Source organism: Nerophis ophidion, linkage group LG01 (assembly GCF_033978795.1).
Source record: "Nerophis ophidion isolate RoL-2023_Sa linkage group LG01, RoL_Noph_v1.0, whole genome shotgun sequence".
Taxonomy (NCBI): domain Eukaryota; kingdom Metazoa; phylum Chordata; class Actinopteri; order Syngnathiformes; family Syngnathidae; genus Nerophis; species Nerophis ophidion.
The window spans coordinates 38,312,284-38,339,371 of NC_084611.1; the positions used below are offsets into that span (position 1 = coordinate 38,312,284).

Below are 27,088 nucleotides of genomic sequence, written 5' to 3' on the forward strand. Positions count from 1 at the left end.
CTTTCAGTAGGATTTAAGGTCCAAGCTTACATCACACTCAAATGTTTACTGCATGCCTTTGGTAAGTGCCGGAGTGAGAAGAGGTTTTAAAATCATTAGTGCATTCTTACTTTTACCGCATGCCTTTGGTAAGCGCAGGAGTGAGAAGAGGTTTTAAATGAATTAGCGCCCCTGCGGCAATTCAAGGACATACGGTATATATATATTTATATATATTTATATATTTATATGTGTATTTATGTATATATATATATATATATATATATATATATATATTCATATATTTATATGTGTATGTATGTATATATATATATATACATATATATATATATTTATATGTGTATGTATGTATGTATATATATATATATATATATGTATGTATTTATATGTGTATGTATGTATATATATATATATATATATATATATATATATATATATGTATGTATTTATATGTGTATGTATGTATATATATATATATATATATATATATATATATATATATATATATATATATATATATATATATATATATATATATATAATTCTATTTTTGCTACTTTATTGAGTAACTTGTGCTGTTTGGTACTGTTTCTGTACTTGTTTTGATTATTATTATTTATCGATTGTATGTAAATGTTGCATATTCTAAATAACGTTTTATGAAATTCAAAAACATAAAATAAAATAAAAACAATAACAACATTAAGATATACAAAATTTGTGCGTACATTTTTCAAATTGTGGACATCAAAATATCCCGATATTATATACGCCATCTGACTAGTTTCCGGTCACGGGGTGATGACGTCACGGTGACGTAAAACTGCCTCCGTCCGCCGACTTATTAAACATGTCCGGGTTCTCTGCTCTACAAGCTCGGCGGCGTCACGGTGAGACCTCGCGTCAAAACTGAAGACTCGGAGCGCCGTCCTGACTCCCTCACCGAGACCTGTGCGGAAAGTTAATAAATTATATTACTTTTTTTTTTTTTTAAATAGCCTGGTGTCCGCTAATGCTAATTGTTTCCTCACGACTCTAGCAGGTGAACTTCCTCTTCCTAGCGATAACCTTTGACTACTAGCTTCACTCAGCCGTGTGGTTTGCTCATTTCACCCGCTGATAAGCAACTAAAGTCGGCCTTGGCGTCCGGACTCTCCCGGGGAGGGCGCTGTGTTCGAGGTCATCGGCTTCCATCATCGGGCTCCACGCAGACCTTCCAGGAATGAAGAGCCTGCCGTACTTCTGCCGGGGAGAAGTTATTCGAGGCTTCGGGAGAGGGAGCAAAGAGCTGGGCATTCCCACAGGTAATTTAACCAATATTTATTTCAAACAGCCGCCATGTTTGTTCACAGGACAAACTCGTCTTTGATGTGACTTAGATAGGCGCATTCTCAACGTGTGGCACGGGTACCGCTGCTGGTACGCGGGTTCCATCTAGCGGTACGCATAAGTATTGTTTTTTTAGCAGGTGTAAAATAACATTGGAAATGCTTAGCAGTAGGGGTGTAACGGTACACAAAAAATTCAGTTCAGTACGTACCTCGGTTTAGAGGTCACAGTTCGGTTCATTTTCGGTACAGTAAGAAAACAACAAAATATAAATATTTTGGTTATTTATTTACCAAATTTGTAAACAATGGCTTTATCCTTTTAAAATTGGGAACACTACAATAATTTTGCCCATGTTAATCCACATTAAACTGCCTCAAGTTGTTGCTTTGATTAAATAAAATGACAAAACCTTTCTTCTAAATATAAAAAGTGTAACATTAAACAGTTTCAAGTCAACTCATCATGCTTAATTTATTACAGCCTGTAGTTGACTTTTTTTATGTAAATGTTATATTTTTATCAAAATGTGATAGCAGGGACCCTGCCATTCAAAACTAGGCTGCTACATTACTAATGATTAATGTAACTATAGCTGAAAAAATAAATAGTAATAGGAGAGACTATTCATCCCTGAACACCTTGGAGTTCAATGACATAACAGACAGACAGGGCTTTGCTGCCCCTAACACATGCACACACACACAGCAAAATTTCTTTCGAAAGTAATGGAGAAAATAGTTTATGAACAGGTTGATAGATACCTTGCTACTAATAAACTAATGTACAAATTCCAATCCGGCTTCAGAACAAACCACTCCACTGACACATGCCTTCTCTATCTGACCGACCACATCAAACATGAGGTGGACGCGGGAAAATACTGCGGCATGGTCATGCTGGACATTCAGAAGGCCTTTGACACCGTTAACCACGCTATACTGCTGGATAAGCTCCGAGCAATCGGATTCGACGAAACCTCATCAAACTGGATGCAATCTTACTTGGAGGGGAGGAAACAGGTGGTAGAGGTGAACGGCACCATGTCCCCTCCCCTCTCAGTAAGCTGTGGAGTCCCCCAAGGCAGTATACTAGGACCTTTACTGTTCCTAATATACGTGAATGACATGCCATCAGCATGCCACTGTGAATTGTTCCTGTATGCGGATGACTCGGCCCTGCTGGTATCCGGCAAGGACAAGTCACAGGTGGAACAAATCCTCAGTGCTGAACTCCTCAATATTTGCACCTGGCTCGCTGACAACAAGCTATCCATACACTTAGGTAAAACGGAATCTATCCTATTTGGGTCCCATATCAAACTTAAGAAGGTCAGTGACTTCACTATAAAAGTGGGTGACATTGTTATCACCAGGAAGGATGAGATCACCTACCTAGGTTCCATTCTAGAGGCTAATCTTTCCTGTGATAAAATGGCAACCAAGGTGATCAAAAAGGTCAACCAAAGAACGAGATTCCTCTACAGAATCTCCTCTCTGGTCAACAAAAGCACCTTGAGGATTCTAGCGGGAACTCTCATTCAACCCTTCTTCGATTACGCTTGCACCTCCTGGTACCCCAGCACCTCCAAAACCCTCAAATCTAGACTCCAAACATCCCAGAATAAGCTAATCCGGTTACTTTTAGACCTCCACCCCAGATCACACCTCAAGCCAACCCACTTCTCCAAAGTGGGCTGGCTCAGGGTGGAGGACAGAGTAAAACAACTTGCACTGAGCCTAGTCTATAAACTCCGCTACACCTCCCTGATACCGAAGTACATGTCCAACTACTTTAACGTAAATGACCGCCATAACCACAACACCAGGGGGAGCTCCACAAACCACGTTAAACCCAGATTTCGATCTAACAAAGGTCTTAACTCATTCTCTTTCTATGCCACATCAATGTGGAATGCACTCCCAACAGGTGTAAAAGTAAGTGCATCTCTATATTCCTTCAAAACCGCTCTAAAACAACACCTCCAGGCAACTTCAATACTTTACTAATACCCTCCTCCATTCACATCCCATCTCCCCGGATTATAAACAACTCAAATGTACTTCTAATGTATATACTTGTCTTATGCTATGTGAACTCACTATGTTCTCTGCTGGCTGTACATATCCTACTAAATAAGACCTACACTGTTTCAATGTCCACATTTCTCTGTTGATGCAATTGTTGATGACTGAAGTTCTGATATCAACCAAAGCTCCTCATCCCACCCCCCGGATTGTAAATAATGTAAATAATTCAATGTACATACTATGATGATTAACTTGTGTGATGACTGTATTATGCTGATAGTATATATTTGTACCATGAATTGATTAACGTGGACCCCGACTTAAACAAGTTGAAAAACTTATTCGGGTGTTACCATTTAGTGGTCAATTGTACGGAATATGTACTGCACTGTGCAAACTACTAATAAAAGTATCAATCAATCAATCAATGAGCTAACGTTACGCTAAAAGCTAATTAGCCTTCACCTCAAGCCAGAACTGCGAGAGAGCTGAGCTGCAGTTTAAGTTTCTAGAAGGTCAACGGGCTCATAGTGATGTTAGTAATGGTTGTGACGGGTAGGTGTTTTTTTATAATTTGGGGAGAGTACGCTGTCCGCTGCTCCCCTGCTAAACACATGTCTGCTCATCTCGATGCCGGAGCACTGACAACATGCGTTCTGAATACGCACTGCTGATTGGCTTTGTATGTAACCAATCAGATGGTTGTGTGGGTGGGACAATGCTTGGTGCTGACACAGAGTCAGAAAGCAGAGCAGCTTGTGAAGACTTTTGCTCACACACACGTTTGGTACACCCGCGTGCCGAACCAAAACCCCCGTAGCGAAACGGTTTAATACAAATACATGTACCGTTACCTCCTCTCTGAGCTGCTACCTTACCGTGGTAGAGGAGTTTGCGTGTCCCAATGATCCCAGGAGCTATGTTGTCTGGGGGCTTTCATGCCCCCTGGTAGGGTCTCCCAAGACAAACAGGTCCGAGGTGAGTGATCAGACAAAGAGCAGCTCAAAGACTTCTATGGAATTACAACAAAATGAACTCAGATTTCCCTCGCCCGGACGTGGGTCACCGGGGCCCCGCTCTGGAGCCAGGCCCGGAGTTGGGGCACGATGGCGAGCGCCTGGTGGTCGGGCCTGTCCCCATGGGGCCCGGCCGGGCACAGCCCGAAGAGGCAACGTGGGTCATCCCTCCAATGGGCTCACCACTCATAGGAGGGGCCATAGAGGTCGGGTGCATTGTGAGCTGGGCGGCAGCCGAAGGCAGGGCATTTGGCGGTCCGATCCTCGGCTACAGAAGCTAGCTCTTGGGACGTGGAACGTCACCTCACTGGGGGGGAAGGAGCCTGAGCTAGTGCGCGAGGTAGAGAAGTTCCGGCTGGATATAGTCGGACTCACCTCGACGCACAGCAAGGGCTCTGGAACCAGTTCTCTCGAGAGGGACTGGACCCTCTTCCACTCTGGCGTTGCCGGCAGTGAGAGGCGACGGGCTGGGGTGGCAATTCTCGTTGCCCCCCGGCTCAAAGCCTGCACGTTGGAGTTCAACCCAGTGGACGAGAGGGTAGCTTCCCTTCGCCTTCGGGTGGGGGGACGGGTCCTGACTGTTGTTTGTGCTTATGCACCAAACAGCAGTTCAGAATACCCACCCTTTTTGGGTACACTCGAGGGAGTACTGGAAAGTGCTCCTCCGGGTGATTCCCTTGTCCTACTGGGAGACTTCAACGCTCATGTTGGCAACGACAGTGAAACCTGGAGAGGCGTGATTGGGAAGAATGGTCGCCCGGATCTAAACCCGAGTGGTGTTTTGTTATTGGACTTTTGTGCTCGTCACGGATTGTCCATAACAAACACCATGTTCAAACATAAGGGTGTCCATATGTGCACTTGGCACCAGGACACCCTAGGCCGCAGTTCCATGATCGACTTTGTAGTTGTGTCATCGGATTTGCGGCCTTATGTTTTGGACACTCGGGTGAAGAGAGGGGCGGAGCTTTCTACCGATCACCACCTGGTGGTGAGTTGGCTGCGATGGTGGGGGAGGATGCCGGACAGACCTGGGAGGCCCAAACGCATTGTGAGGGTCTGCTGGGAACGTCTGGCAGAGTCTCCTGTCAGACAAAGTTTCAATTCCCACCTCCGGGAGAACTTTGAACATGTCACGAGGGAGGTGCGGGACATTGAGTCCGAGTGGACCATGTTCCGAACCTCTATTGTCGAGGCGGCTGATTGGAGCTGTGGCCGCAAGGTTGTTGGTGCCTGTCGTGGCGGTAATCCCAGAACCCGTTGGTGGACACCAGCAGTGAGGGATGCCGTCAAGCTGAAGAAGGAGTCCTATCGTGTTCTTTTGGCTCATAGGACTCCGGAGGCAGTGGACGGGTACCGACGGGCCAAGCGGTGTGCAGCTTTAGCGGTCGCGGAGGCAAAAACTCGGACATGGGAAAAGTTCGGGGAAGCCATAGAAAACGACTTCCGGGCGGCTTCGAAGCGATTCTGGACCACCATACGGCACCTCAGGAAGGGGAAGCAGTGCACTATCAACACCGTGTATGGTGCGGATGGTGTTCTGCAGACTTCGACTGCGGATGTTGTGGATCGGTGGAGGGAATACTTCGAAGACCTCCTCAATCCCACCAACACGTCTTTCTTTGAGGAAGCGGTGCCTGGGGAATCTGTAGTGGACTCTCCTATTTCTGGGGCTGAGGTCGCTGAGGTAGTTAAAAAGCTCCTCGGCGGCAAGGCCCCAGGGGTGGACGAGATCCGCCCGGAGTTCCTTAAGGCTCTGGATGCTGTGGGGCTGTCTTGGTTGACAAGACTCTGCAGCATCGCGTGGACATCGGGGGCGGTACCTCTGGATTGGCAGACCGGGGTGGTGGTCCCTCTCTTTAAGAAGGGGGACCGGAGGGGGTGTTCCAACTATCGTGGGATCACACTCCTCAGCCTTCCCGGTAAGGTTTATTCAGGTGTACTGGAGAGGAGGCTTCGCCGGATAGTCGAACCTCGGATCCAGGAGGAACAGTGTGGTTTTCGTCCTGGTCGTGGAACTGTGGACCAGCTCTATACTCTCGGCAGGGTTCTTGAGGGTGCATGGGAGTTTGCCCAACCAGTCTACATGTGCTTTGTGGACTTGGAGAAGGCATTCGACCGTGTCCCTCGGGAAGTCCTGTGGGGAGTGCTCAGAGAGTACGGGGTATCGGACTGTCTTATTGTGGCAGTCCGCTCCCTGTACGATCAGTGCCAGAGCTTGGTCCGCATTGCTGGCAGTAAGTCGGACACGTTTCCAGTGAGGGTTGGACTCCGCCAAGGCTGTCCTTTGTCACCGATTCTGTTCCTAACTTTTATGGACATAATTTCTAGGCGCAGCCAAGGCGTTGAGGGGTTCCGGTTTGGTGGCCACGGGATTAGGTCTCTGCTTTTTGCAGATGATGTAGTCCTGATGGCTTCATCTGGCCGGGATCTTCAGCTCTCACTGGATCGGTTCGCAGCCGAGTGTGAAGCGACCGGAATGAGAATCAGCACCTCCAAGTCCGAGTCCATGGTTCTCGCCCGGAAAAGGGTGGAGTGCCATCTCCGGGTTGGGGAGGAGACCCTGCCCCAAGTGGAGGAGTTCAAGTACCTAGGAGTCTTGTTCACGAGTGGGGGAAGAGTGGATGGTGAGATCGACAGGCATTACTGAAGACGGTGCGGCGTCTTCAGTAATGCGGACGTTGTATCGATCCGTTGTGGTGAAGAAGGAGCTGAGCCGGAAGGCAAAGCTCTCAATTTACCGGTCGATCTACGTTCCCATCCTCACCTATGGTCATGAGCTTTGGGTCATGACTGAAAGGATAAGATCACGGGTACAAACGGCCGAAATGAGTTTCCTCCGCCGTGTGGCGGGTCTCTCCCTTAGAGATAGGGTGAGAAGCTCAGCCATCCGGGAGGAGCTCAACGTAAAGCCGCTGCTCCTCCACATCGAGAGGAGCCAGATGAGGTGGTTCGGGCATCTGGTCAGGATGCCACCCGAACGCCTCCCTAGGGAGGTGTTTAGGGCACGTCCAGCTGGTAGGAGGCCACGGGGAAGACCCAGGACACGTTGGGAAGACTATGTCTCCCGGCTGGCCTGGGAACGCCTCGGGATCCCCCGGGAAGAGCTAGACGAAGTGGCTGGAGATAGGGAAGTCTGGGCTTCCCTGCTTAGGCTGCTGCCCCCGCGACCCGACCTCGGATAAGCGGAAGATGATGGATGGATGGATGGACATGTACCGCTACACCCCTATTTAGCAGCATTGTCCAAAGTGCGGCCCGGGGGCCATTTGCGGCCCGCAGCTAATCGTTTACCGGCCCGCCACACATTCTGCAAAAATTGTAAAATTGATAGTATTGCAAAAAAAATTAAAAACATTTTTAAAAAAAGTGGAATGAGGTGAAATCTAAAGTGGCAATGTTGACACAAAGCTGCCATGCAGGCAGTTTTTTTTTCTTAGGTCTATTTTTTTTTTTTTCCAGTGCTAAAAAAAAAACAAGAACAAAAAAATCTGTTATAATGAAGTATTACTTAAAAATTATCACTTTAAAATGTTTTATGTGGAAAAAAATTGCATATGTTATGTGGTTGCCGCATAGAAACATCAAAGTTTTGACAAAAGAGCATAAAACAAACAAAATGATAGTTCAAACTTAAAATTGACAGATATATCGGATGTTGATCTTCAATCAATCAATGTTTATTTATATAGCCCTCAATCACAAATGTCTCAAAGGACTGTACAAACCATTATGACTACGACATCCTCGGAAGAACCCCCTAACCCCCCAACATCTTGAAATTTAAGTGTTAAAAGTTAAATAAAACTAATACAAATACATCACTTTATGAGTGGGGAACATTTCGGATCTCAGATAGTATATTTAGTAGGATTTTATTTAAAGGCCTACTGAAACCCACTACTACCGACCACGCAGTCTGATAGTTTATATTAATGATGAAATATTAACATTGCAACACATGCCAATACGGCCGGTTTAGTTTACTAAAATGCAATTTTAAATTTCCCGCAGAGTTTCTTGTTGAAAACGTCGCGGAATGATGACACATGACGTCACGGACTGTCAGGAAATATTAGCGCAGCACTATTTGCGGCTAAAAGTCGTCTCTTTTCATCGCGCAATTAAACAGTATTCTGCACATCTGTGTTGCTGAATCTTTTGCAATTTGTTCAATTAATAATGGAGAAGTCAAAGTAGAAAGATGGAGTTGGGAAGCTTTAGCCTTTAGCCACACAAACACACAGTGATTCCTTGTTTAAAATTCCCGGAGGTGAAGCTTTACTATGGATAAGAGCGGTCAAGTGAACAAGAATCCCGAATACATGTCAACCGGCAAGTTTCGGTGAGAAAATTGTGTTAAAAAGTCACCTCTTACTGGAGATCTGTGGAGTTTGCGCCATCCCTGTATCTGCCGTCGACTTCCCTCAGACACTGGCCTCAGGACACCTGTGGACACACTCCTCCGACCATAAGGTACTATTTAATCTCACTAAAACACTAGTAAAAACAATGTGAGGACATGAGAGCCGTCACCCTTGTGACGTCATCGTCTGCGACTTCCGGTAAAGACAAGGCTTTTTTTATCAGCACCAGAAGTTGCGAACTTTATTGTCGATGTTCCCTACTAAATCCTTTCAGCAAAAATATGGCAATATCGCGAAATGATCAAGAATGGACATAGAATGGACCTGCTATTCCCGTTTAAATGAGAAAATCTCACTTCAGTAGGCCTTTGACTTTTCACTGTGATTACTCAAAAATATTAAATAATTAAAATCAATGGTGTCCTGCATTATTGATCTTTGAGGGCTTTAATTGCTAAATAAAGGAACTCTCCTGAAGGAATCAATAATGTACTATCTATCTAAATACTGCATACTTCAGTTTTACTATAAAAACAAAGTTGTCTTTGACAGAAAAGGTATTTATATCAACCTCGAGTTGATATAGAGATTTACTGTAAGCCTTAAATTAAAAAAAATATTAATATGACTTATTTTTAACATTTTAGTGACTGAGACCCTCTATGCTCCCCAGGAGCTCTAAGGATTAAAAAAAATCCCCATATTTTGTTATGGTTTGAAAATTAAAAATATCAAAATGGCCCCCGCATGCTTAAATTTTTCCGTGTGCGGCCCTCTGTGGAAAAAGTTTGGACACCCCTGGCTTACATGATGTATATTGTTTTTCAACCACTCTGCTGCGGCACACTAGTGTGCTGTGACAGATGATGTTATTTCACAGAATTGTGTAAAAGAAAAACATTTTGCACACAACTAATTATAATCTGCAAATTGTTAAAGCACGGCAGAGTAACTGTGTAATACTCTTCCATATCAGTAGGTGGCAGCAGGTAGCTAATTGCTTTGTTGTGATCACAATATGCATATCCCTATTGCTTGTATTCAGGGGCCTAGATACCGATGCACAGATGAGTGGTCCACCCTGGGTCCCGACCCTAGACAGCCAGTGCTTCATCCATGGCCACCAAACCTGTGCCCCCTGCTCCACCAAGGAGAGTGGGCAGAGCAGAAAAGAATTGGCAGATCAACTGGTCTTAAAGGGGGGTCTATTTAAAGGCGAGAGTATACAAATGAGTTTTAAGATGGGACTTAAATGCTTTTACTGAGGTAGTATCTTTAACTGTTACCGGGAGGGCATTCCAGAGTCCTGGAGCCCCAATAGAAAACGCTCTGTAGCCCGCAGACTTTTTTGGGGCTCTGGGAATCACTGATAAGCCATAGTTCTTTGAACGCAGATTTCTTGCCGGGACATACGGTACAATACAGTCGGCAAGATCGGTTGTAGCTAGACTGTGTAGTATTTTATACGTAAGTAGTAAAACCTTAAAGTTACATCTTAAGTGCGCAGGAAGCGAGTGCAGGTGAACCAGCATAGGTTTAATATGATCAAACTTTCTTGTTCTTGTCAAAAGTCTAGCAGCAGCATTTTGTACCAAAAGTAAACAAAAACAGAATGCTGGAGGACAGCAAAAACTTTCAGCGTGTGGAGCGGAGAAGGCGTCCACAACGTACATCCGCACATGTCATGACAATCAACAATGTCCCCGCAAAGGATAGCAACAACTGAAATATTCTTGATTGCTAAGACAAAGCAGGTGTGTGGGAATAGCGCTCAGTGAAGAAATTCAACTGCTACAGAAAAAACAAAAACAAAACAGGTAAAGCCAACAAAAGACAAGAACTGAAAGACTACACTCAGGAAAACACACAAAAACTCTTAAGTCACGGCGTGATGTGACAGGTCATGACAAGAGCTATAGTGATGAATGCTTAGTTATTGCGAAAACAACTTTTTACTGTCAATATCGGCTACTGAGTTTCATTTTTAATGTTTTCTGCTCGGGGTGTGCCTCTGCATTTTTTCAATGGAAAAAAATGTGCCTTGGCTCAAGACAGGTTGAAAGACACTGCTGTACATAAATGATACCAATCAAAACAATGCAACTGCACTGTGTTTACGTGGCTCGAGATAGCGATCTTAACGTTGGATAAAACAGGCATGTTGTCTCGTTGCTGATTAACAGAGGTAGCTTTTTTTGGCGGATGCTGTTTACGCAAGAGTTGGTCAATGTTATCCAAGCTGGCAGCACTTGTTACATGATTAAACACTGAATAAACACAATTATAATCATACTCTATCTACTTAACCACATACGAACTAAACCAATTATGATGTTAACCTGGCAAGAGAAAAACACACTTAACCTTCATCTTGTGTTGGGGTCGGCACCGACTCGATTTAGTTTTTAAATGCATAAAAGAACCACATAAATTTGTTTTGCATCAAGCTTTTTGACTTTGTCTGTAACCTCTATTTCAACAAAACGAAACATTTTTTTTTGTTTTTCACTAAATTATAAAATGCTCTGCTTGAAATTATGACCTTGGTGTTGTTTGGGTCGGTTTCGACCCAGTTATAAAAATAAGACTATCAAGCAATAATTGGAGCCAAAACTGAACACACTGACAGCCAGCTCCTCTCCCAATCATGTGAGCTTTAGGGGATTCTCATTTTACCTTGTTATCCAGTACAAAAACCAACAAAGATGGGCATGTGAGGTCAATTCAGTATAAAATTATTAAAATGAAAAAATAAATAAAACAAATATATTTAAGAGATGTGTTCTAATACCCCTCAGTAATAGTCAGGTAACACAACAACCTTTTATTTATACGATTCTCCTGAGGTTCATTTAAAAAATTTTTTTATTGAAATCGAGGGGAATACTGACAAAAAGAAGGCCAATGGCCCACACCAAAAATATTAAAACCAATATTTTCATGTATAAGGAAGTCCATCAAGGTAACCAAGAGATGGGAAACAAATTGGATGCTAGATAATGGTTTTAGTGTATTTTACAGCTGATTTAAGACATGGGTCAAAACCGACCCGTTAATATAAGAGATGGTAACAGAAAGCTAACATGACAGGAAGGTTAAGTCCAACATGGCATGCCGTCAATGTAGATAAAGTATCTTCACTCACACAAATATATTGTTTTAGCGTGTAAAATACAAATATTTAGATTTTATTACCAAACTATTTTAATATGATCCACTCAGGAAAAATTTCGTACAGTAGTTCAGTTACAAAGAATGAAAGGATAATGCACACAAGGCCACAAAAAGAGGGCGTAAACTAAAGGTATAAAGTACACAAAAAATGCACCATTGTAGCAATATCATCAATCATCAATCAATGTTTACTTATATAGCCCTAAATCACTATAAAATGTATGTAATATTTTCATATTATATATACAATATATAATATATACTGATATATCAATATTATAATATATACAATATATAATGAATCCCAATAACAAATATAAAATAAAATAATTTTAATGATTTTCACCTGTCAAAAAATTGCAATTTTATATTGCACAATATATAGATTTTACTTTTGCATTATGGCGACTTGTCCAGGGTGTACCCCGCCTACCGCCCGAATGCAGCTGAGATAGGCTGCAGCACTCCCCGTGACCCCGAAAGGGATAAGCTGTAGGAAATGGATGCATGGACTTCTGCATTATTTTAATTCTGGTAATGTAATATTATATTTTTCAAACATAATTTTTAAGTCTTAAAACTCTTGACTTTTTTCATGAAATCCTGACTTCATTTGCAGTATGAGAACTTAATTATCTTAAAACATAAATATATCTTTTTTACTCACATCTCACTTATTTTTAATAACCAATTATCGCGTGATTAAATATTTTGGAATATCATGGCTTTATTCTCACACTATTACAAGTAGGGCTGTAGCTATGGATTGTTCTTAGCGAACAAGGAATTGGTCGATGAGTTTGTTCGAATAATCGAGTAAACGAATAAAACAATATAAAGCCTCAATGCAAATTTTAGGGGAAAAAGTTGAAATAAACAAAACATTTTCTGCTTATGATAGCCTTCATTGTTTTTTTTCTAATAAATGCACATCATCAATATGTGTACTAATAAAAAAATTAGAAGGAAAAAAATCTGTTCTCCGCCACACGCACCACCGCTCTCGTGTGCTCTATTGCAGCGGTTGTGCAGAAAGTCCGCGTATTTAAATTTCAGGTCAATCTTTGCAGTCTAGATGTTATATATTTTTATTAATTACACCCATTAACTGATAAATCAAAGTAACATCATATAAATCAGTCTTTTTCTAATGGATTTAATCGTCGCAGCCCTAAATACAAATACATTGTCCGCAAAAATGTATAGTAAATTTTGTCAATGACAAAGGTCTCAAAAATATAGACAATATTTCAATGTGGCAGTGGTTCTCAACGTTTTTTCAGTGATGTACCCCCTGTGAACATTTTTTTTATTCAAGTACCCCATACTCAGAGCAAAGCATTTTTGGTTGAAAAAAAGAGAAAGAAGTAAAATACAGCACTGTGTCATCAGTTTCTGATTTAATAAATTGTATAACAGTGCAAAAGATTGATCATTTGTAGTGGTCTTTCTTGAATTATTTGCAAAAAAGATGTAAAAATAACTAAACACTTGTTGAAAAATATACAAGTGATACAATTATAAATAAAGATTTCTACACATAGAAGTACCGTATTTTCCGCGCTATAAGCCGCCCCGTGTTATAAGCCGCACCTTTAATGAATGGCATATTTTAAAACTTTGTAAACCTATTAGCCGCACCGGGTCATAAGCCGCCCCTACGCTGCGCTAAAGGGAATGTCAAAAAAACAGTCAGATAGGTCAGTCAAACTTTAATAATACAAACCAGTGTGCAAATGTGCAATCACAACAATGGTAACACTCAAAATATAATGTGCAAATGTGCAATCACAATAGTAGCACTCAAAATATAATGTGCAAATGTGCAATCACAATAGTAACACTCAATATATTGCAGAGCAATAGCAACATCAATAACTCAACGTTGCTCGAACGTTAATGTCACAGCACACAAAATAATCATTTAAAACTCACTTTCAGAAGTTATTCCTCATCAATAAATCCCTCGAATTCTTCTTCTTCGGTGTCTGAATTAAAAAGTTGGGCGAATACGGCATCCAAAATGGCGGGCTCCGTCTCGTCGAAGTTATCAGAGTCAGTGTCGCTGTTGTTGTCCGGCAGTTCCATGAATCCTGCCTTCCGGAAAGCTCGGACCACAGTTGAGACCGATATATCCGCCCAGGCATTTACAATCCACTGGCAGATGTTGGCGTATGTCGTCCGGCGCTGTCTCCCTGTTTTAGTGAAGGTGTGTTCGCCTTCGGTCATCCATTGTTCCCACGCCGTTCGCAGTCGAGCCTTGAATGCCCTGTTGACACCAATATCCAGTGGTTGGAGTTCTTTGGTTAATCCACCCGGAATGACGGCGAGTGTTGTATTAGTGTGCTTTACTTGTTTCTTGACACCATCTGTGATGTGGGCACGCATGGAGTCGTAAATCAACAGGGACGGAGCTGCGTGAAAAAAGCCACCCGGTCTCTTCACGTAAACTTCTTTCAACCACTCGCTCATCTTTTCTTCATCCATCCATCCCTTCGAGTTAGCTTTTATGATGACGCCGGCTGGAAAGTTTTCTTTTGGCAAGGTCTTCCTTTTAAATATCACCATGGGTGGAAGTTTCTGCCCATTAGCATGGCAAGCTAGAACCACAGTGAAGGAAGACTTCTCATTCCCTGTGGTGCGAATATTTACCGTGCGTGCTCCCATTTAATCCACAGTGCGGTTCACAGGAATATCAAAAGTCAGTGGAACCTCGTCCATGTTGATAATGTGCTCTGGCCGGATCTTTTTTTCAGCTATCTTGTTTTTACAATATGCGCGGAAAGTAGCCAGCTTTTCTTGAAAGTCTTTTGGCAGTTGCTGTGAAATAGTAGTCCGTGTGCGGATGGAGAGATTGCGTCTTTTCATGAACTGGAAACACCAAGAAGCACCACCTTTAAAATCATCCAAGTGAAGTTCGCTTGCTAGCGCTGTTGCCTTCATTCGAATAGTGATCGTACTGACGCTTCTGCTTGCTGCTCTCTGCTCAACAACCCACTGTTCGAGTTTGTCCTCCAACTGTTGCCATCTTGCTTTGTTCCCTCAGAAACTCTGTGTTGTCTTCTTTACTTGGTCCAGGTCATCTTGTTGCTTCCTCCACCTACGCACCATTGACTCATTTATGTTCAATTCTCTCGCTGCTGCTCTATTTCCGTGTTCTTCTGCGTGACTTATTGCCTTGAGTTTGAATTCTGCGTTGTACGCGTGTCTCTTAGTAGGAGCCATTTTGTGGTCGTCTTTACAGAAACACACAAATGAAATGAATCGAATTTGCCGCGCGCTTCTTCTTCTACGGGGGCGGGTGCTTACCTTGGCGGTTGCGTACCGTAGAAGAAAAAGCGCTTCCTCTTTCCAGGTGGGCGGGTGCTTACCTTGGCGGTTGCTTACCGTAGAAGAAGAAGAAGCGCTTCCTCTTCTACGGGGAAAAAAGATGGCGGCTGTTTACCATAGTCGCGAGACCTAATCTTTATGAAAATAAATATTTATATTAATCCATATATAAGGCGCACCGGGTTATAAACCGCACTGTCAGCTTATGAGAAAATTTGTGGTTTTTAGGTGCGGCTTATAGCGCGGAAAATACGGTAATCAACTTAAAGTGCCCTCTTTGGGGATTGTAATAGAGATCCATCTGGATTCATGAACTTAATTCTAAACATTTCTTCACAAAAAAATAAATCTTTGACATCAATATTTATGGAATATGTCTACTAAAAAATCTAGCTGTCAACACTGAATATTGCATTTTTGCATTTCTTTTCATAGTTTATGAACTTACATTCGTATTTTGTTGAAGTATTATCCAATAAATATATTTATAAAGGATTTTTGAATTGTTGCTATTTTTACAATATTTACAAAAAATCTCACGTATCCCTTGGCATACCTCCAAGTAGCCCCAGGGGTACGCGTACCTCCATTTGAGAACCACTGCAATGAGGTATACAAAAACTACCATCTGTGTGATAATGCACCATTAGCATGATTATCATTTTTAAAGGCAGAATATTTAACACTTCTCCAATTGCATGGGTTTAAACTGTGCAGGTGTACCTAATGAATTGTCCAGTGTGTTGTCTTCTTCTTGTAAAAATGTCACCTATTGTTTTTATTCCAGCAAACTTCCCGGACTCCGTGGTGGACAATCTGCCGGCGGACATCGGCACGGGCATCTACTACGGCTGGGCCTGTGTGGGCAACGGCGACGTGTACAAAATGGTGATGAGCATCGGCTGGAACCCATACTACAAAAACACCAAAAAGTCCATGGTGGGTACCCTATACCAGATAAAGGTGGCTTAAAGGCCTACTGAAACCCACTACTACCGACCACGCAGTCTGATTGTTTATATATCAATGATGAAATCTTAACATTGCAACACATGCCAATAGAGCCGGGTTAACTTACTAAAGTGCAATTTTAAATTTTGCGCCGAAAAATCCTGCTGAAAACGTCTCGGTATGATGACGCCTGCGTGTGACGTCACGGATTGTAGAGGACATTTTGTGCCCAGCTATAAAGTCGCCTGTTTTCATTGCAAAATTCCACAGTATTCTGGGCTGCTGTGTTGGTTAATCTTTTGCAATTTGTTCAATGAACAATGGAGACGTCATAGAAGAAAGTTGTAGGTGGGAAGCGGTGTATTGCGGCCAGCTTTAGCAACACAAACACAGCCGGTGTTTCATTGTTTACATTCCCGAAAGATGACAGTCAAGCTTTACTATGGAACAGAGATGTCAAGCGAACGCGGTTGGATTGGACCACACACACCAAAGTACAGTGTGTTATGCAGCGATCTTTTCGAAAGATAAATAACATTTTACCATTCTGTATTCTGAAGGCGATTTATGTCATGTGCTACTCCAGGATCAATATCAGCAGCGTCTTCCTGACCGTTAGCGTCGGGTTCACAGCGGTATGGCGCTATCCCTTGTTGCGGTTGGGCCTGGCCGAGTGGTCCTGCCACCCCCACGGCTATCACGGCGTGTCTCACAGCATCTTCCCTATCTGAACTGCTCCCACTGCCCTCTAGTCTTTTTTTTTGTTTTTTCCTAGTCCTTCACTCTCGCTTTCCTCATCCACGAATCTTTCATCATCGCTCAAATAAATGGGGATATCGTCGCTTTCTTGGTCCGAATCGCTCTCGCTGCTGGTGGCCATGATTGTAAACAATGTTCAGATGTGAGGAGCTCCACAACCCGTGACGTCATGCGCACATCGTCTGCTACTTCCGGTACAAGCAAGGCTTTTTCATCAGCACCAAAAATTTGCGAACTTTATCGTCGATGTTCTCTACTAAATCCTTTCAGCAAAAATATGGTAATATCGCGAAATGATCAAGTGTGACACATAGAATGGACCTGCTATCCCTGTTCAAATAAGAAAATCACATTTCAATAGGCCTTTAAGGAGGTCATAAGTAAGTCCTTTTGTGGGGAAAAAAATGCCTGCACTTTCATGGTTTTACTCCTTTTGGATGTTGGCCTGAAGCTGACTGATTATGAGCACATTGTTGGTCATGTTGTCATCATGGAGCATTGGCCACATTCACAACACGTCCTTGTTCTCCTCTGCGGCCTCACAGGAGACTCATGTCATCCACAAGTTTAAGGAGGACTTCTACGGGGAGACCCTCAGTGTGGTCATGGTGGGCTACATCCGCCCGGAGAGAAGCTACAACTCACTGGGTAACCACACACACACACACACACACACAGAGACCTTGGTCATGACTGAATAGTTTGCTTGTTGAATGCAAAAAATAAAGCAAGAGCCGTCATCTGCCAAAGCTGAATAGTAATGTCACATGGTCACAAGCTCTTCCTTACCAAGTCCACGCCAACACAGATGTTCGAAGTGTTTTGTGCACACGGCCGAGTACAAATGTCCGAATGTTAGTGTGACGGACTCTTGCCGTCGTCAAGCGGGTTCCACGGACCATCAATGAAGGACATTGCTGAGCAGGTTTGACTCTTGTTTATTCTTTCAATAACACAAGGTTGTCTGCAGTCGGGTCGCTTTTCAGCTTCTTCTCCACTGCTCGCTCCTCGGTCGCATTCAACCGCCCCCGTCGTCGCTGTCTTCGGCTCGCTCTCGGCCCCCCCTTCTCTTCCGGTACTGCAGGCTCTCTAACTCCTTCTGCCTCGATCTCTCCTCCTTCTCCCCTTTTATACACCGTGAGGAGATAAGTCAATTGTGTGCCGGTGCGCGATCCACGCACCTGAATTAGATTGCGGCGTCGCTCCTGGCACGCCTCGCCTCTCCGCTCAGCTGGATTCGCCGCCTCCTTGCCTCCATCATGGGCAGGGCTCCAGCATGCCCTGCCCTGCTGCTCGTTCGCCGGCTCCGCCGCTCTACAGTTAGGTTTTGTAGAAGTTATTTTTAAAAGGACCCTGGCTATATAAACACTAAAATAGTCCAATAAAGCTGCTTTACTATTAGGACTTGATTGCATCAAATAATCTTGTTTCTTCAGCATTGTCCACATGTTCTCTCCATTAGTGTGTGAATGGGTGAATGTGGAAGTAGTGTCAAAATCGCTTTGAGTACCTTGAAGGTAGAAAAGCGCTATACAAGTACAACACATTTTATCATTTATTTACATTTGGTCATTTGTATTCATTTGAAAAAAGTGACATATGTGGCAAGCAGAAACATTTTTGTTTTAACTGTTTCCTCTAAAACATGCAAGAGGCTTTTAAGTGTGTTTTGTCCCGTGACTTGATGAATCCAACTAAATAATCGATAGCTGTACCTATATTTTTATGTTGTATTCAACCTTGCCTTGTCAAATTATTATTCTATTTTACAACAATATAAAACTTAATATGGCTCTCCTCAATAAAATACGTTTTAGGACTTTTTACACTCAAACATAAAAGTTGTCTATGGAATATTAGTATTTTAGTATCCCTCCATTTTCTACCGCGTATTCCCTTTTGGGGTCACGGGGGGCGCTGACACCTATCTAAGCTACAATCGGGCGGAAGGCGGGGTACACCCTGACAAGTCGCCACTTCATCACAGGTTGTCTATTGAATATTAGTATTTTAGTATTACACTTTTTATTATTGTCAACTTCAGTAATAACTTTATTCTCTCAATATTACACGTAATTCTGGTAAAGTCCAACATAGTCGACCAGCTGTAAAAAAGAAAGGGTCAAACTGACCTTTGACCTCTGTTCTCATGACTGACGCGCCCTCTCCCCCCGGCTTGTCAGAGGCCCTAATCGCCGCCATCAACGGCGACATCGAGGAGGCCAAGGTCCAGCTGGAGCTGCCCGAACACGCCAAGCTGAGGGAGGACAACTTCTTCACCAGCAGACCTGACTGCACCCCCACCCCCTCACCCACCGCGTCGTCCTCCTCCTCAAAGACTATCATGAATGGACACTGAGAGCTGTTGCCGTGGCGACACGTGGTCGAAACATGACTTCTTTTCCCGTTTTGTATCGTTTTTCTTTTACGTGGCAACTTAATGTGATTCAATGTAAATCTTCAACACATGTCAGTGTGGCCATTATTGTGTAGAACAACAACACTATAGAGTTACACTATGCAACACACACACACTCGCTAATTACTGGGTTTACAAAACCAGCCCCAGTGAAATGTCACCCTCCTTCTTTACAGTTCATCCATTTGTTTGCTCCCGCCTGTCAACGTTCAAAGAATAAAGTCCACGAACAGACAGCATTTTGTATTTATAATTTATTGTGGGGGGGGGGGTCCTACAAGAAAGGCCAACCAGAAAAGACTAGAAATAATTACAACTTGCCATTTTATTGTGCTTGAAGAAATGAACGGGTGTAAATATATCAGATAGTTGGAATGTAATCTATCCTATGAAATGTTTTTTTCTGCCAAGTGAAGTGTCGTTTCCGCATTTAAAGGACAACAATAATAATACAGAGTGTATACTGTTTGTTCATCCAATAAATCATTTGACCCAGTCTGTTTATTTTCCATACAGTCTTCATGCAGATTTTAATCAATCTTTATTTACATAGCCCTAAATCACGAGTGTCTCAAACGGCTGCACAAGCCACAACGACATCCTTCATTTCAGAGTCCACATCAGGGCAAGGAAAAACTCAACACAGTGGGATGTCAATGAAAAACCTTGGAGAGGACCGCAGATGTGGGTGACTCCCACCCCATAGGGGTGACCAGTGCAATGGACGTCGAGTGGATCTAGCATTATACTGTAAGAGTCCATAGTGGATCTAACATAATAGTGAGAGTCCTGTCCATAGTGGATATAACATAATAGTGAGAGTCCAGTCCATAGTGGATCTAACATAATAGTGAGAGTCCATTCCATAGTGAATCTAACATAATAGTGAGAGTCCTGTCCATAGTGGATCTAACATAATAGTGAGAGTCCTGTCCATAGTGGATCTAACATAATAGTGAGAGTCCTGTCCATAGTGGATCTAACATAATAGTGAGAGTCCTGTCCATAGTGGATCTAACATAATAGTAAGAGTCCATTCCATAGTGGATCTAACATAATAGTGAGAGTCCATTCCATAGTGGATCTAACATAATAGTAAGAGTTCTGTCCATAGTGGATCTAACATAATAGTGAGAGTCCAGTCCTTGGTGGGGCCAGCAGGAGACCATCCCGGGCGGAGACAGGTCAGCAGCGCAGAGATGTCCCCAGCCGATGCGCAGGCGAGTGGTCCACCCCCACCAGGTCCTGACTCTGGTAAGCCAGACGCTAAGTGTTCATTTACAATGTTTCCCCCAGAAAATTTGTTAGTTAAGGTGATGTCTCTCCAGGGGGAAGGGGCTGGGTGGGTGTAAGGAACAGTGTAATTTGGCCTGTCGCCACCATCACATCTCCATCTCACCACAGCCTGGGGGGGGGGAATAGACTACAGACTGTCGTGAAGTAGGCCGGCTTCGTCGCATGAAGAAGTCTACAGTTTTTGGTTGTGTTTTCCGCTCCGTATGCTGAGTGGCATTTAATACGATATATATCTCGATATTTTTTCCGTAAAACAAAAACAAAACAGTCCTAAAATAATGACTAAGTCAAACTAATGCCCATCCATCCATTTTGTACCGCTTGTACCTTTATGGGTCGCTGGAGCCCATCTCAGCTGCATTCAGGCGGAAGTCCGAGTACACCCTGGACAAGTCGCCAGCTCATCGCAGGGCCAACACAGATAGACAAGACAACATTCACACTCACATTTACACACTAGGGACAATTTAGTGTTGCCAATCAACCTATCCCCAGGTGCATGTCTTTGGAGGTGGGAGGAAGCAGGAGTAGAACTCACGCAGACCCAGGTAGAACATCCAAACTCTACACAGAAAGATCCCGAGCCCGGGATTGAACCCAGGACTGCTCAGGACCTTCGTATTGTGAGGCACATGCACTAATCCCTATCCCATCATACTGCCCCGTCAAATTAATCACTTAACGTAAATAAGCGTTTGAAAAAGAGTTAAAAGTGGGGCCACATGCTGACATATGCTCAATTCATCATGCTTAATTTACAAGACCAAAAATAAAAAAAATAAAAAATTTAATTTTTTAATTTTTTCAAGACTTTAGTTTAGGCGGCGGCTCTTAGTTAAGGCGGCCGCTGCGGGAAACCATGATTTAGCTGCTGTGCAACAATTTTTTTTGAGGATTTTCAAAATAAACAGAAGAGAAAAAGCGCTATATAAATATAATTCACTCACTCACTCACATTTTCTACCACAAATATTTTTTTGTCTTTTTACACTCGTGTATTTTATCAAATCAATTTTTATACTTATTTGAATCATATTTTATTGTGCTGGTAGGTGGGCATGTGAGTGTATTTATGATATTAACAACTTTGTTAAAGCTTCCTCAATGTAATGTTTAGAGACTATTAGGTCAAGTCATGTGTTTAACTGTCTACGCCAGGGGTCACCAACCTTTTTGAAACCAAGAGCTACTTCTTGGGTACTGATTAATGCGAAGGGCTACCAGTTTGATACACACTTAAATAAACGGCCAGAAATAGCCAATTTGCTCAATCTACCTTTAACTCTGTTATTATTAATAATTATATTTATCTTTGTGGAAACACTGATCATCTTAATGATTTCTCACAAATATATATAGAAACAGATAAATATTTTTATAATTATATTTCGACTTTTTAAAATTCAAAATTCAACCACAAAAAGAGGAGAAAAACTAACTAATTCCAACCGTTTTGAAAACATTTTAAAAATAATTTATGGAACATCATTAATAATTTTTCCTGATTAAGATTAATAAAATCCAATCTGCACTTCATTAGAATCTATAACAAATTGGACCAAGTTATATTTCTAACAAGGACAAATATTTGTTTTGAATTTTAATAGTAATAAGTTTGAAGAAATATTTCACGGATATTCTTCGTCGAAAAAAAAGAAGCTAAAATGAATAATTACATCAAAATGTATTTAATATTCTTTACAATAAAAAACTAAATTTACTTGAACATTGATTTAAATTGTAAGGAAAAAAATTGTAAAAATCCTAAAATAATTTTTAAGGTTGTATTTTTTCTCTTAAATTGTCTTTCTGAAAGTTATAAGAAGCAAAGTAAAAAAATTAATTAATTTATTCACACAAGTGAAGACCCATGTCTTTAAAATATTTTCTTGGATTTTCTAATTCTATTTGAGTTTTGTCTGTATTGGAATTAAAAATGTCGAGCAAAGGAAGACCAGCTTGCTAGTAAATAAATGAAATTTAAAAAAATAGAGGCAGCTCACTGGTAAGTGCTGCTATTTGAGCGATTTTTAGAACAGGCCAGCGGGCGACTCATCTGGTCCTTACGGGGCACCGCGTTGGTGACCCTTGGTCTACGCCATGGGTGTCAAACTCTGGCCAGTGTAATTTTATTTGGTCTTAGAGGCAATATCAAATTAAGATTAGAGCTGGCCCGCCGGTATTATAACACCGCATTCACCACTGATACTGATACTTGCCAGCACTCTCGATTTTCCCGGGACACTCCCAAATTTCAGTGCCCCTCCCGAAAATCTCCCGGGGCAACCAATTTACCGATTTCCACCCGGACAATAATATTGGGGGCGTGCCTTAAAAGCACTGCCTTTATCTTCCCTTAGAACCTGTCGTCACGTCCGCTTTTCCTCCTTACAAACGGCGTGCCGGCCCAGTCACATAATATAAGCGGCTTTTTACACAAACAAGTGAATGCAAGGCGTACTTGGTCAACAGCCATACAGGTCACACTGAGGGTGGCCGTATAAACAACTTTAACACAGTTACAAATGTGTGAACCCACACCAAACAAGAATGACAAACACATTTCGGGAGAATATCCGCACCGTAACACAACATAAACACAACATAATAAATACCCAGAATCCCTTGCAGCACTAACTCTTCCGAGACTGAGCAGTAAAAAGGCCTGAATGGTGGATTTATTCATTGTTATTTTATTTTCAAATAGATTAGCCTGTGGAAAAAGTTAATGTTGATATTTACCTCAGAAGGTTGCAAATAGAAAAGAGGCCATAAGTTTTCATTTAAATTGTATTTAATATGCCATTGATGTTTTTTGTAAGTTGATTTTGCACTATTAAGTTATATAAGCGCCGCTTGTTCCATATTCAGTGTTAAAGCAAATCCGTGCAGCAATAATGAACGGTTTATTCATGCACTTTCTCTTGCTACTTCAAGGCTTGAATGTTTGATTCATTCATTATTGTTATTTTATTTTCAAATGTATTATTAGCCTGTGGAAAAAGTTTATTTTGATATTTACTTCAGAAGGCTGCAAATAGAAAAGAGGCATCAAATTTTTATTTCAATTTTATTTGATATGAAATTGATATTTTTTCTATCCATCCATCCATCATCTTCTGCTTATCCGAGGTCGGGTCGCGGGGGCAGCAGCCTAAGCAGGGAAGCCCAGACTTCCCTCTCCCCAGCCACTTTGTCCAGCTCTTCCCGGGGAATTCCGAGGCGTTCCCAGATCCCGATATTTTTTAATTATTATTATTATTATTTGAAACTCTATTTTGCATGTCACTATAAAGTTATGTAGACCTTGCTTGTTCAATATTCAATGCAAAACTTGTTTGGGTCCCTATTAAAAGGTTAATTTGTTCAACCTTGGCCCGCGCCTTTGTTCAGTTTTACATTTTGGCCCACTTTGTATTTGAGTTTGACACCCCTTCTCTACGCCTAGTACCAATAATAGCAGTGGACTTACAGTAGGAGACACTCTTTGCTGCAAAAAGTCACAGAGTAAAGTTCATCCACTAAAATGTTTCAGTCACGGCGTCCTAAGTCGTGACAGCAAAACTATTTGGTCTTTGTGAGAAGTCTCTGCTCATCTCGGGGAGACGACGGGCGGATTTATACGGCCATTTGAAATATTGGGAGTTTTTTTTATATAAGAGAAGCTTCAGTACCAAAGATGATGCGCTTAGTTCCGCAAGAAAGTATTTCAAAAAAGTGTCGTGTCATCTTTGAACAAAGCCGGCATTCATTTTGCCCTAAATAGCTGGAAGATGACTGTAAATTCGAAAAATACAGTGGTGCTCATAAGTTTACATACCCTGGGAGAATTTATGATTTCTTGGCCATTCTTCAGAGAATATGAATGATAACACAAAAACCTTTCTTCCTTACACTCATGCTTAATGGTTTGGTGAAGCTATTTATTGGCAAACACCTCTTTTTACTATTTTTAAATTAAAAAGACAAAAGAAAGTACCCAAATGACCCTGATCAAAAGTTGACATACCCCAGTGACTTTGATCTGATAACATGCACAAAAGTTGACACAAACAGGTTTAAATGGCTATTCAAGGTTCCAATCCTCACCTGTGACATGTTTGTTTGTAATTAATGTGTGTGTATAAAAGGTCAGTGAGTTTCTGGGCTTCTGAATGACCATTGCATCTTTCATCCATTGCTGCACAGATGTTTCTGGATTCTGAGTCATGGGGAAGGCAAAATAATCGTCAAAGGATCTGCCAGAAAAGGTCATTGAACTGCATAAAACAGGAAAGGGGTATAATAAGATATCTAAGGAATTGAGAATGCCAATCAGCAGTGTTCAAACGCTGATTAAGAAGTGTAAAATGAGGGATTCAGGTAGACCTGCAGAGATTTCAGCCACAACTGCCAGGAAAATTGTTCGAGATGCAAAGAAAAATCCACAAACAACTTCAGCTGAAATACAGGACTCTCTGAAAAATTGTGGGGTGTCTGTTTCAAGATGCACAATAGGGAGGCACTTGAAGAAAAATGGGCTGCATGGTCGAGTCGCCAGAAGAAAGCCAACACTACAAATGACTTTGTTCCAGAAGTTTTGCGGCTTGTCTTTGTGCCATTTGGTGTGATGTAAGCGGGATATTTGGTGATATTTGCACAGAAATGGCTTTCTTCTGGCGACTCGATTAATTACTTATTAATTACAAACAAACAGGTCACAGGTGAGGATTGGAACCAGGGTTAGCCATTCAAACCTGTTTGTGTCAACCTTTGTGCATGTTATCAGATCAAAGTCACTGGGGTATGTCAACTTTTGATCAGGGTGATTTAGGTACTTTCTTTTGTCATTTTGATTTAAAGAGAGTAAACACAGTTGTTTGCCAATAAATAAGTGTGTTGTCCTGAAGTCAAGTTGTAATATTCTTTACATAATTACTTGATAATATTTTTATATTAGTGACTGCAATGCTTTAATTTGGAGCTAACGTTGTTTATATTTCACAGGACCCTGCCTTCCGCCCGATTGTAGCTGAGATAGGCGCCAGCGCCCCCCGCGACCCCGAAAGGGAATAAGCGGTAGAAAATGGATGGATGTTTATATTTATTGTGCGCTGTAATCGGTAAACAGCAGTTAGATGATGTCCCTTCCGCCAAATTACTTCCTGTTGGTTGACTTTCGCTATTTGTTCGAAAGCAATTCATACATGTTGCGGTCTTCTGTTGTAATTTCTGTTGCCATCCTACACAAAGCGGCGAAGAAGCAATGCCGTAAGTTGTCTTTAATAAGTTAACATTTCAGACACGTTAAAAAAGTGTAATAGTGCCGATATGTTGAATATAATTGTCGAATTGGATACAATGTGTTCAAGTCATTCAGGCAGACAGGAGTCTCCCTCTGCTGGACATTTTCGGATATTACGGTTACATTTTATATGTCATCTCAGACAAATATGTACAAAGTCAATAAGTGAGTTTGTGTCTCTTTGTTCTTTTCAGTTTTTCACCATCTTTTCTATGAAGAATTTTCAAAAGTAAATGGTCAAGCTTACAACGACGTTCTCTTCATTGACTCCGGTTTGGCTTGGTGTTGAGTTGGCGTTTTTACACGTCTCACGAGAACACTAAAAATAGCTTCACACAACCATTAAGCATGAGTGAAAGAAAGGTTTTTGTGTTATCATTCATATTCTCTGACGAATGGCCAAGAAATCCTAAATTCTCCCAGGGTATGTAAACTTATGAGCACAACTGTATCTCATTAAGTGTTTAGATGACGTCAAATATTATTGAAAGTGTCAATAGGAGGTATAACAGAAGTTATTTAATAATAAAACTGTCTGTGAAATTATGATGAATTAATGCCATTTTTAGTAGTCTAATTAAAATGTTAAGTTCTACTGCACTTAATTTCAATATGTGCCAGCAACCTGAGGGTTCCTGGTTCAATCCCCACCTTCTACCAATTTTCGTCACGTCCGTGGTGTCCTCGAGCAAGACACGTGACCCTTGCTCCTGATAGGTGGTGGTTCGGGGCTTGCGTGGCAGCTCCCTCCATCAGTGTGTGAATGTGGAAATAGTGTCAAAGCGCTTGAGTACCTTGAAGGTAGAAAAGCGCTTTAGAAGTATAATCCATTTATCATATCCATCCATCCATTTTCTACCGCTTATTCCCTTTTGAGGGCCGGGGGGTGCTGGCGCCTATCTCAGCTACAATCGGGCGGAAGGATATTTTATTTTAAAAAAATCTGTAATTTAGTGTATTATATTCCGTTTTTAGTGGATGTCAAGTTTTGATGACATTTTAATTGACTTTTTACTGCATTTGAATAAATGTTTATCATTTTTATTGACGTTAAAATCAGCCACAGGTGTGTGAATGGGTGGATGTGGAAATAGTGTCAAAGCGCTTTGAGTTCCTTAAAAAAAGGTAAACAA

At 41.8% G+C, this 27,088-nt stretch overlaps 1 protein-coding gene across 3 annotated transcripts; it reads left to right on the forward strand.

The window, feature by feature from the left end:
• Positions 1-798: 798 nt before the first annotated feature.
• rfk (riboflavin kinase) lies at positions 799-19,871 on the forward strand. Of its 3 annotated transcripts, none has more exons than XM_061902174.1 (5): positions 799-951; positions 1,040-1,304; positions 16,034-16,185; positions 17,502-17,604; positions 19,140-19,871. In XM_061902174.1, exons 2-5 carry the CDS (start codon positions 1,223-1,225, stop codon positions 19,313-19,315), a joined length of 513 nt encoding a protein of 170 aa, XP_061758158.1. In that variant the 5' UTR covers positions 799-951; positions 1,040-1,222; the 3' UTR covers positions 19,316-19,871. The 3 variants fall into 3 exon arrangements, with proteins under 3 accessions (XP_061758158.1, XP_061758162.1, XP_061758163.1); XM_061902178.1 differs by having other exon boundaries at positions 802-951; positions 1,043-1,304; XM_061902179.1 differs by having other exon boundaries at positions 815-960.
• Positions 19,872-27,088: the final 7,217 nt, after the last annotated feature.

Coding starts and splice junctions, on each gene's coding strand:
- rfk (XM_061902174.1), top strand. CDS start 1,223: ATGAAGAGCCTGCCGTACTTCTGCCGGGGAGAAGTTATTCGAGGCTTC. Junction 1,305..16,033: donor AGAGCTGGGCATTCCCACAG/GTAATTTAACCA, acceptor TTTTTATTCCAG/CAAACTTCCCGGACTCCGTG. Junction 17,605..19,139: donor GAGAAGCTACAACTCACTGG/GTAACCACACAC, acceptor CCGGCTTGTCAG/AGGCCCTAATCGCCGCCATC.